At 39.5% G+C, this 12,541-nt stretch overlaps 1 protein-coding gene across 2 annotated transcripts in view; it reads right to left on the reverse strand.

Annotated features, from left to right (window-relative positions):
- LOC118338540 (serine/threonine-protein phosphatase 2B catalytic subunit alpha isoform) overlaps nt 1-12,541 on the reverse strand; it is a 63,241-nt gene that overhangs the window by 32,544 nt on the left and 18,156 nt on the right. For both annotated transcript variants that reach the window (XM_035675854.1, XM_035675853.1), the window contains exon 2: nt 2,782-2,982. In XM_035675854.1, the coding sequence (XP_035531747.1) occupies nt 2,782-2,982 (201 nt within the window). The remainder of the gene's footprint in view (nt 1-2,781; nt 2,983-12,541) is intronic.

Here is a 12,541-nt window from a genome sequence, read left to right on the forward strand (position 1 = left end):
AGAGAGAGAGAGAGAGAGCTGACATGTCATGGCGCTTTACATCTATGATAAATATTTACTTATGAATTTGCTGACCATGTGTCATGTTTTGAAGGTGCGTTAACGGGGAGAAAGAGAGAGAGAAAGAAACCCTCCCCGAGCATGACACAGAAAGATAAAACATGGAGACAAAGGGAAGAGGAGTGAGAGAAACAAAGAAATGTTTATAGATGTTTATAGAGAATGGTGTGTGAGTTTAGGAGCACGCATGAGAGGGAAACACAGCAGGATCACGAGCACGCGCAACAGAGAAATCCTTGTTGAAAAGGACTACTGAGTGGGAGAGGGGTTGAGACAGGGGTGTTGAGTGGGAGGGAAAGACGTGCTTCATTGCCGCGCTCATGTACACAAGTACGCGCACACACACACACACACACACACACACACACACACACACACACCACAAGCGCACACACAGCTCCTCAGCTTGCACACAGAACAGAAGCTGTCCACTGTTTCTATGTAACACAACAAAGGAAGGAGGTTTACTGGCCGATCCATCATTTGAACTGTTATAAAATTTTAAATCAAACACATGTTAGCTGGCGACAGAGCTTCTCAGGATTCAAATGAATATCTCTGACCACATCTGAAGGTCAGTGTCAGAGCATGTCTACACATCCGAAACCAGATTGTCATCAGGTCATCAGAAAATAATAATAATAATAATATTTTTACATGTATGATTACCTGATTAGTGACAAATAATGTTATTTACATTATTTCTCCTTCTCCCCTACCCACTATATTTTTCACCAGTACCAGTATTTTAAGTGTATTTAAATTAACATATTATATAATAAACACTGTCACTTTAAGAGATTTGTTCCAGCACAGTGAGAGGACAGTCTCTGAGAGAGATCACAGCTTTTCCTTATTGTGCATATGTGTTCAAGTTTTACAAATAGCCAACTGTTTTGCTGTGGAAATCAGCTTATTTAGAGGTGTTTACTTTAAACTGGCAGATCAATGCAATTTGGCTGAATTTCAGTCTGAGTTAGATTTGAATTTGTTTGGATACAGTGGTGTATGTTAGACATTTTCCTTTTATCCCTCTACATTGCGTCCACAGAGGTACTTTATCACGTACATGAATCACTGAAAAAACCTTTAAGAAAGGCAGTTATGTGTATACATGGTTAAATAATCAGAAATCGAGTCATGTTTAACAGAATTTCTCTTAATCCCTTGCTTGTGTGCCTGCAAACTCAAGGACAGAGGCAGCAACAAAGGCTTACGACTGTCCAACCTGTTTGCATGTTTTTGTTGAGCTTCACTGTCTTTAACAGCTAGACAAGATATTCTCTTATCATAATGGCCTCCATAAAGATACAAGAACCACTCTTTTGTTTGAAAAAGGGCCGTGCATTCATGAATTTAAGTAAGTGCGGTGCCTGCCAAATATGAGCATAAGCCTCTTTGGACTGTGTTTTGAGAATGATCTTGTATTGGGAAATGATGTGTTGCCATAGATCCTTTGAGTAGGTCTCTGCCTCTGATTACAACAACATCAAAGAAGCCTCATCAGAAAGTCTAATGGAGGAACAGGGCACTTGACCAGGAAGAAAGACAACAATAGGAGCACTGGATCTGTGCATATGCATCAGCGAGCCCCCTACTACAGTATGTTCCTTCACAGAGATGGGCATGAATGAGCTCAACTTCAGCAGCAGGGTGCTTTTGAGACAGAATAAGCGCTCAACCGTAACACAAATAATAACAGTATTTTTTTTAACTATCAGCTGAGGATTAAAGCAGCATTATTCTGTTGTGCTTTTCTGTTCAGAACTGTTTTAATGCAGGAAGCAGTTAACTGAGTGAATGTGATCAAGCTTGTTAGTTTTGGCAAATTTGGTGAACTAAACCCGTGTGTTTCCTTAAATAAAACACACTGCTACGGCAAGCTACATGGCCAACATGTGGCCTGGAGGCACAGTGACTTACTTCCTTAAGAAAATTAAGTTTGCACATGCAGTCTTCTCGTAGAGGAGTGTCTGTTTCAAATGTAACAATGTACAATGCAATGTTATTTTAACTTTAACATATAGTGCTAGTTTGATTGTTATTGTGATCAATGCTCTGTCAATTCCCATGGTAGAAAAACACAGTGACAAACAAGGTAGGACAATCTCTTTCTAACAATCTCTTCACATTATCTGTCATTTAAGGTAATTGATCAAACACATTCTGCTCAAGTTTTTTTCTTCGAGTTGTGAAGTGGTCCTGAAATTTGAATTTTAGCAAAAAGGTAAAGCATAAAACCTTGGAGCAAAAAAAAAAATAGTAAAGAACAAGAAATACACGTTTAGGTGCAAACTGAAATAAAAGAATGAATAATAATATTAATCTAGCAAAAGAAGAAGAAACCAGGATTATCATAAAAACATACAATAAAGTTGATAATGGATTTAGGTTGTAGAGCTGCAACTACCAATCATTTGCATTCATTGTCAATCATTAATTAATTAAAAGTTTCTGTCCATATTTTCAAAAGCCCAATGTGACATTGTCATATGTTTTGTTTTGCCTCGCTGACAGTATAAAACATATTCAAACTTGTTACATAGGACAAAGAAAAGCAGCAAATCCTCATAATTAAGGAACAAATAAATATTTCGCATTTGCTAGAAAATTTTATTAAACATAAAAAAATCTGAATAGTTCCTGATGAATCGACTAATCGATTAACAGTTGTAGCTCTATTCTGGTGACAAACCTAATGTGCCAAAATTGATTCCTGACCTGTCACAGGGGCCTCGATGTCCAGCAGGTTCTTCTCTGCACGCAAGATCGCTCCGCCTTCTCCTATGAGCCTCAGAGCCACTGCCTCCTCCACGCGGCCTTCCTTGGTTAGGTGAGCTTTCAGCACATCCACTTTGGGCTTTCCCTCGCTGTCAAACACCTCTTTAGCCGTCAACCGGTGACTGGGAGGGAACGGGACAGCTGCAGGGGTTAAAAAAAAGCAAGAAGAAAAAGCATTGTTACGGCTGATATGCTTTCATAACATATTTACAGTGCTTTAATATACCTTTCATTGACAAAAGGCTTATGAGGATACGCAGTTAATTCCACATCACTGAGCAAACGGCATTTAAGCTGTTTGATTAGCAGGTACTTTGTACCTTCCAGGGGATCGACTCCCTGCAGGAGAGGGAGTTAGTGTTCACTCCCATGCTTCCAGCCCACCCTCTGAGACAATTTACCCGATTGCTGCTATGATCTGTGAGTCATTCAATTTTCAATATTTATAACAGACCCACACACTGTTTCTAGTTTGCTTAACAATATTCATAGCAAAAGAGATTACACTTGGAAAATGAAACACAGAACTGAGATAAAAATGTTGCTGTTTAACATAAAAAGCCTTTCATATGAGCAAAAACGTGATTATCTTGTAGTGTTTAATATGTAATACAAACACTGCAAGATAATATCTATTTAAACTTGCTCTGTTTTTTGTGTATGATTAGAAGAACAGAGACATCATCTTCAGTTTGACGTGCATCTACTTATTTGTCAGTCACAATTATTTAAAAGAGTGAAATTATGTTTATTTCAGAGTCTTGAAGGCATCGTGAAAATTAGACTACATGAATCCACAACAAATCTCTGTTACTGTCAATTTCCATAATTAGTGGCTTATAAAGGATAGCTTTTCACAGCAATTCAATGTGCTCCAGTAATTTTGGATACAACAGATGCATTCAAAAGCCTGAATCCTGTTTGCATGTATTTTAATTTAAAACAGTGAACTTTCCAATCTAATCACAGCATAAAAGATAGATGGTGCACATTTTCTATGCAAATAGCTCAATGAGTCTTTAGATAGACTTTTTTATGAAAAGTGGTCTGGTAACAAAAGGGGTAGAAACCCCACAATGCATCCATTAAAAATTGACCTCATGTCACTGCCATTTAGCAGCGGACATCAAACAGGTAAAAAGGAACTTTGTAAATGAAATCCTTATTAAAAGGTACTTTAAGTGGCCTCCACCATACAAAAGCCTAGTGTGGTAATATTTCCTTTTTACAACCCCTGATGAGCATATTACTTACTGTCAGCAAAGGTACAAAAAGGACATAATTAAAGTCCACATCCTGTGGACTTTTCAATTCAGCAGCTGTAAGACGTTTTAAATACAAGACGTGCTCTTAATTAACATCCACTTGCAGACTTTGCACATAGTCTACTGGTGTGAGTAATGCACTAAGCCAGTAGCAACTATAGTTGAGTTGGGCGCTGTGTGTGTGTGTGTGTGCGTTTCTGTTAACATCCATCCTTCCCAAAGGTGACATCAGTGGTAATTAGACCTGCACTTTATCTGTGTCACACTGTGACAGATGATATTTGGGATCGCAACTGCAGTATTTTAAGCTTTCTAACAGGTGTACGTTAAAATTGCCGATTTGTAGAGTTTTTCAGGATTACTTTTAAAGAATCTAAATCACCAAGGTGCAAGGGGCAGAGGCTATCTGACTGATGCAATACAATGCTTGATCCTCTTATATAAAACTAAAGGCAACAACTGAAGTGGAAACCCATTTCTCATAGCTGAAAACAACATAAGGATGCCTGCAAGCTATATGGAAGTAAGGATTCTTCTACTTAGCTAATAAGTATTTAAGTATTGTGCTATCAAACATCTTAAATACACCAATTCTGTATATTCTGTGTATCACAATATTAGGACAACAGACAACATCAGTATAATTTCCATTTTCCTCTTTTCTTCAACCACCATGATCAAAAATGGCCAAAAAGATCAAAATTGGCTCTCAACCCAAATTTCTTTCAAGCCAAATTGATACTCAATGCGCTTGAAACAATCTTTTATAACAATATCAGCCCAGTGTCTCTGTTAAGGTATCTGGGGCATTCTGAATTCCCCATCAGAGATAGGATTACCCAAGGCCCCAGGTTGGCCTCCCCTGAACACCTGCTGCGCAACTCTAGCCCGAGCCCAGGGCCTTGGGGCTTTTTCCTTGAATGATTACACCCCACTGGCCCCTGAGATGGTGGAGACATACAGTGTGAACATTCGTGTGAACTATTATGAACCTGTTTTGGGGACATTTTCTGCCTGAACAGACAAATGGGTCTGTGCTTTAAACGCGACAGCTAGGTCAAGACTCTGCAATGTGAATATGTCATAAATATTCCTTAGAGGATTACAAGCACTAGCATAAATGCCTGAATGTTAGGGGTATTGATTTTAGTTGGCTTTTATAATAGACTTCATGTAAATGTGTGTAACTGTCAGATAAGGTCAGGGGGGAGGGTGCCTACAGTATTTGGCTTTGCTCATATTGTTAGCCAATTAAGCATTACTGCAATGAAAGGTAAACTCCCAAGGCAGTCTACCATAACCATGTTGTTCTTGAATCCAAACGTCATGAGTCAAAACCAAGTTATTCTCAACTCTCTGCAAAAAAACAGAGTTTGTTCAGAGAGGTAGTTGGATGTAGACCCACCCCACAGATGATGAATGCATAGGGAAAAGTCTACATAACAACAGGTTTCATGAGGAAGATGCATCAGAAACCCACACATTTAACAGCTGTGATGGATATTGGGTTTTGTTTCTGTAAAAAAAAAAAAAAAATCACCTTTACTCACTGTCTCTCTCACTGCTATACTGAATATGCACATCCATAAGTGATGCGAAACAATGTCAGCCTTTGAGTTGAGTTTATAGCAATTTTGCAGAAGTTTAGGGTTCCCACAAACAGTACAACAGTTGGTACGATCGAAGTAGCTGTGGATGTTGACCGAGCCACTGCTCGCACTGAAGTCACAACACATCCTAAAATTCAAACACTAAAAAATAACATTATTTTTAAATAGAAATAACCCATGTGAAAGCTGTAGTTGTTGGCACACTGGCAACCTTTCAACACATCACCCTTCCATTTCCTACAGTCATGACAATGGAAACACTGTGAACTTTCCCCTTGTGGAATTTCTAACAGCCCTCTTATTAAGAGGAGTAACACCCACCAGTGCCAAAACATTACATGGCACATTGTAATAGTAGGTTCTACACTCTTAAGAAAAAGGCGTTACTCCCATGACAGAATTTAAAAGCACAATGTGGATTAACAACTCAGTCAAGGAAGAAAAATCCTCAAACTTTTGTTGTGTTTAGATATTTGAGCAAGAACATATATGGCAATGTTAATATTGCATTAAATAATGGGCTACATCTTTTTCAGCCTTTGCAGTAATTGAGCAAAACATAAGCTACTGACAGTCAAAAAAGAAAAAAATCTCAACCCTTTTCCCTCCCTAACAACAGTATCAGAACATTCCCACACTACCACTGCGGATTGTTGTGAATAACCCTGTGCATTTATCTTTTCATACAGAGCTTTATAGCTGTGAGAGCATAAACTGACCCGAGGCGATCTGCCTGAAACCCAAGTATGACTCAAAAATGGTCTCCATTAGCCGGTTGCCTTCATTAATTTTACCATTTCACTGTTCCCTGCTGTTATGTAACCGGGAAATTGCACTGCAGCCTCGAATCAAGCATGAGAGAGAAATGATCAGAGAGTGAGAGAGAGAGGACAAAAAAGTAAAAAAATCTAGAGTCTGATTTAACTTTCCCTGGTAATTTGTCTCAGATTAGCATTGCAATTTCCAAGATACAAATTAAAGCCATCCATCAGCCATTAGGTTTAAAGCCTAATAGACCGCTAAACCTCTGAATGTCTGGAGGGCGTGCTAAATAAACTTTAAAGTTTGTCTAATAAAAGTAGACTATCTTGTGTTGGTCAGCGAGGTTTATAGCAACATTTAATGATTTCCTTCTTCAGTGAATTAGCGCTCAGTCTTAGGTCTTGAACTCAAAGCTTTAGATCATCAACCTCAGCAGCTACCTCTGTTCATGCAACATTCGTTGAGGAAAACCTGCACCACCGGGGGCGCAGTGCATCTGAAACTGCTGAGACGCAGTGGGAAAACGGGCAGCTTGAAATGTTCAGGTTGGTGTAGTTCAGAGATAATGTGATCTCTCTGAGGAATGAGACAGCGGGAGGTGTGCAGTCATATGGTGCTGGACATATCAGCTTAATTGGAGAAAGTGAGACAGACTGTTGCAGAGCTCACCAAGCAACCCCTGACTTCATTTAGTGAAGAACACAGAGTGCAACTGTGATTTTGGCCTAACTGGCAGCTCAGATCTCTACAGTTCCTGCATGTCATCTTCCTTCCTGGCCTTGTCAGGTAACTGAGAGTTGTGTGGTATACCTTACATTATAAATACAAAGTAAACACCAGTACAGACACATTCTCAACTTCTAAAAAATGTACTTTGTAGCATCAGAAATCGTTTATTGATATAGTACAGATCTACTCACACAATATGGTCAGTTGATCGATATCCAACCACAGCTGACAGCCATGGTGCCAATTTATTTTCATCAACTGCAAAGCAATACCTATAGCAAATATTGACTGTGGCTGCCCCAGACGTTCATAAAGAGCAAGCTATCTGCTTTTAAGTCAGCATTGTCCAAGCTAGGTTGGGACTGCGCCCGATGATTGGGCATTGACAAAACAAATGAATTCCTTTTAGGGATGCACTGTTCAGTCAGCCTAAAATAAGTATTGGTGGATATTCGCCTTGTTGACTGACATCGGCCAACCAGCAAATAAGATATCAGTGGCCGATGTTTATCTGTCGTGCCACATCACCTTTGCCTTGATTGAATGTTTTTTGTTTTTAAATAGGATTTTTGAGAAATAATCATCTGTTTTCTAGCACAAATTGCGCACAAATACCTGTATCCACCAGCACGGACAGCAAACGGCTATTTAACTCTGCATCTCACATCTGGGATGAGAAATAGACTGGGCTGCAACAAGGCAGCGATGCTTATTTTTGTAGATTTCTTTTATTTCCCTGGCACAAAAGGGTGAATAAACATCGGTAAAACATCGGTATCGGCATCTGCCAAATTGTTATTTTAAACATTTTAAACCATACAGATACAGCATGCTTGGCGAGAAAATCAAGAACTTGAATGATACATTCTTACAATTCCAGGTCCAGATACCCAAATCCTGCGATGCACAGCATCTTTCCATCAGATGCCCAATTGATCCCCAAGAAAACCGGTGACGGTGCATGATGCAGCACAAGCCCTCATGAAGCGTGGGCGATACACGGGTTGTCACAGCCCACGTCAAACCCTCCGCCCCCTTCCACCAGACAAACCACCACACCAGCAATTTTCCTCCCCTAAGACTCTGCATGACCAGTGGAAATCTCAGCATGACCAACAGGGAGCTGAGGCAGAACAAAGACTCAAGAACTATGTGCGGGTGCAACAAAGGTCAGTTCATACAAAGCATAGAATACCAGAAGTTATTTGACTGCATGGTCAGACGTTATTATGCAAAGGCGGTGCGGTGCCTAATCTAAAGCGTGATACTGATCTATTACTTTGCTTCCTTACTCGCAAAAAACAGCAGTCACTTTTCCCCTGATCCATTTGCCTCTTTGAATGACGGTGCCATGCTCTTCATCCTCAGTCAAGGTAAGTAGCTAGCAGCACAGATCTGCGTGGATCTCTCAGATGGAAACTATCTGATCAAATGTATTGTGTTGGTATGTAAATAGCACCAGGTAAGACCGTAGACAGATTATTATGACACGACAGGCCCCTTGACACAGACATGCAGAAGCCCCTCACCCCGCCCCCACATAGGAACAAGCCTGAAAGAAACACAAAACAACAAACCATGCAGCTGTGTTGTCTGTGGTCATGTTGCATCTAACTGTAGATGTTTTGTGTCTCCTTGTGGTGGTTTTGTTTCTTCCTGGGACATTCTGCAGGTGAATACCATGAGCCCCCCTGGCTACTTGACTCAGTAATCCATCCATAGGTAAGAATGCACAACCACAGTGGAGTGGCATGCAGCAGTATTTGTTTGCAATAGGCAACACAGAGAGAACAAGAAGAAATACGCCCACTAGCACATGGACAAATGGATTATGCTTCAGGATGACAGTATAATGTAGCTGCACTATATGCATGAGATGAATCTACTATTGGCAGTGCAGAAATGAAAAAAAAAATTCAATCACACTCAGACTTTTTCCCAGTAGGAAGGCTTTTAGCGATGAGGCATCCACTGCGTGTGGTGTATGCACAGAAGACGACTGCCAAGTGTCGAATAGGGCACCAAGAGTGTGCAAGTCACTCTTCACTCACTGATAGCCAGGTTTTGTTAATTAAATTACATAATGACACTCAATTAGAATGGGATATGTTTAGGAGTCCAGGATGAACAGAATGCATGAGATTCTGTAGGCGGGAGGAAACAAAGGACATACTGTACATCAGAAAGCTCCTAAACTTCAAATGTCATCTGGCAGCAGTTTCATTGCTTCATTATTACACTACATTCGGAAGCTGATTACCTGACATGCATAATGCAAAAGATATGGCTATCTTTGCTGACAACAAAGAACTGCAGCAGCTGAACCATATAAAGCATTATATTCACGCAGTGATAAATTATTTGCAATATGGTCTACCTCACACACTGGATACACCAGCGTGATGTCTGTATGTCAGGTTGGAAATTGGCGTTTCAGTTTTCTACCACCCCTCCACCCCTCCCCCCTCTCCAACCCATCTAGAAAACCTATAACACCGTCAATCAATAATTCATAAGTCAGCACACCATAGAAAATATGCATTCCTCAAATACAATTAATACAATGTAAGTTGCAGTTGCAGAATGACGCCCACAGTCCACAGTAGGAATGGTGTATTATAATATCTAGGATTAAAATGTATGGCTGCCAGCTTAATTTAAAGATCTTCTTCAGCAATAAAGTCATAAAATAGGAACGGATAGTAGGCTAATCCAACAAAACCCTTTCTTTCTTTCAATAAGAGTCTACTGTGAACAAAATTGCTCTGACTCAGCATAGAATACATCATTCTCCATATTTAGTATGAATCAGAAAAGCAATATTGTGTGCAATTTGCAGATGAAGTCAACAAGTAAAATTTGGTACTCCACGTGGCCCTGTTAAAATAAATGAGTAGTTGCCTGGATAAGAAGTGCTTTGTTGCACACTTTTTAAAAGTTGTTGGATAATTCTGCAGAAGCAAGTGTTAACAGGCAGGATCCTATCATTGACCAGATTCAGCAGCACAGCTGTAGCCATGCACCTGCTTTTTACAAAGTGACTCAGTACAGCAAAGGGAAAGGAAAGCTACTCTGTTTTTCAAATATTATGTCATATGAAGATGTATTAAAAGGACAGCCAACCTATAGAATATATAGGCCTACCCATCAAGCCACCGAGGACAGACCAGAGATTCAAAAGGCCAGCAGGCTTTAGGGCTAATGGTGAAAAGGTCACTTAGAAATTGGCGTGGACCTCTTTACCATGCATTAGTAGGGATAGAAGCCAGCCCTGAACGAAACGCTTAGCAGAGCTCAGCTTTGAAGCTCAGTGCTTTTGAGTCTGCCGAATATATCTGTGTGCAGTATGGAAACGGAGTGGTTACCTCTGTGGTTGAGGCAGGAAAGAGAGCGGAGCCAACAGCACTCACCTTCCCAGACAGGCAGACATAAAGGAAGTAAAAAGACAGACAAAAAAAGAACCCTTTCCTGCATCAGAGGAATTAAATGTGCAAAAGGCGACTGAGCAGAACTGTCAACAAAGACTGCATCAAAGACGGATATCGTGCCATGAAGACAAGTACTGCTACAGAGCCCAGCAGGTATTAAGGATAACTTATTTAATCATTTGTGCACACAAATTATCATTCCCTCGAATTAATAATTTGCAATAGTACATTAACTTGTACTACTTAATTTGCTCCCTGTAATTAATAATTCATGCCCTAAAATTACAAATTGTGGCTTCAAATTACTCGATTCATTTTCTCAAATTAATAGCAAGCCAGTTCAATTTATTATAGCAGTAGTCAGGATGGAAAAAACTCCCAGACTGTGTTATAGTACAGAGCAGTCCTCATACTACTGGACTTATCCTTTGAATAAATATCATGAGGATATAACATTCATTCCATTTGTCACTGTTTGATAAACCCTTGCTCATACAATTGTTAAGCTACAGTGGATGTTTGGAACTACTTGCACCGTCAGCTTTAGCTACGTTGAGCACAAATGTCACTGTGTAATGCATATAAAAATAAACTATAAGTTGTAAGATAAATAATCTAAATGAGCCTCTTTGGTTTAACAGTTTTATTTATTTTTTGGAAAAAAAAAAAAAAAGGTTTGGTTTGGTCAGAACACAGTTATCTTTGATATTTGACGATACTTATACTATTTATTTATACTATTACACACTAAAAATATTTGTTTGTACATGTACACATTGCAAGCTTTGAAAACAAATATGAAATTTCTCTAACTGCACATTTTGCCTACTTTAGTCCATCGTCTGTGGTCAATGTTATAAGTAATTGTAGCTCTAATGACCATAACTTTGATTAAATGCTACCACTGTACTATTACCGTACTTAAAAGAGTTGCTGGCCATCATCATCTGCTGCCGTGATACAAGCTTTTACATCGCATCAACAAACAGGAGAGATATTAGATAAAAGTGAGTAAAAGCGGTTGCCAGGGAAACAGAGCTGTAGAGCCTCAGTCATAATCTTTCATCCATCAAAATATTGGCTTAAAAATGAGTCGCCGGCAGCATGTTACATTCTGTACCACCTTGATCCAAGGCTGGAAATCTGAGCAGAAACCTTATCATACATATTCCACTGTTACATGCAAATAGTGTAATGGTTTTCCCAAGGTTGTTAAAGGGCTTAGGTGCTGTGCAGCTGTTGGGGTTGAGTGTTTAACACATAATGCAATACGTTTGTTACTACTATTTTTGTGTTGTTGATTTATTTTCCACTGCTCAATTCACGGTGTATAGAAAATTAACATTCATAACACAGGCATATTTACTTAAGCGACAGTCATTTTGTACTTATTTGCTAGCTACCTAGCTAGCTAGCTAGCTAACTCAATTAGTGTGATCATTTTATCAGTGCTTCTCATTGCACATTAGTGAACAACCACGTGGCATTCTAATGGAATGATAGATGAGGATACTTTCTAGTGAACTAGTCTAATTTGTTGCACCTTCAGTGAGACCATTTTACCAGCACTGACAGATTGGTTTAGCCAACTTTTGGCTGGCTGGTTGACAAAAGTCCACTTGCTGAGAGGGCTTGGCTGCTTCACTGTGGAATGAATTATGCCACCAAAGGTTTCAAGTAGGTCTATCAACAGGTGCTACAGGACATAGCCACTACATGATACTCCCTGCAAACAGTTGCACGTGGTTGGTTATGTTAAGAAACCAAAACTACTTGGTTAGGTTTAGGAACAAAAATTACTCGAGTAACTCGATTACAAAAAATGATCGAGGAATTTCCTCTGCCTCGAAGCCTCGTTTAATTAAATTTAAAGCTCACGTTTCACACGGATTCTTTTCAGTGTGAC

The sequence above is a fragment of the Morone saxatilis genome, unplaced genomic scaffold, assembly GCF_004916995.1.
Source record: "Morone saxatilis isolate NCDOM2014 unplaced genomic scaffold, NCSU_SB_2.0 Contig4, whole genome shotgun sequence".
In the NCBI taxonomy this organism is placed as follows: Eukaryota; Metazoa; Chordata; class Actinopteri; family Moronidae; genus Morone; species Morone saxatilis.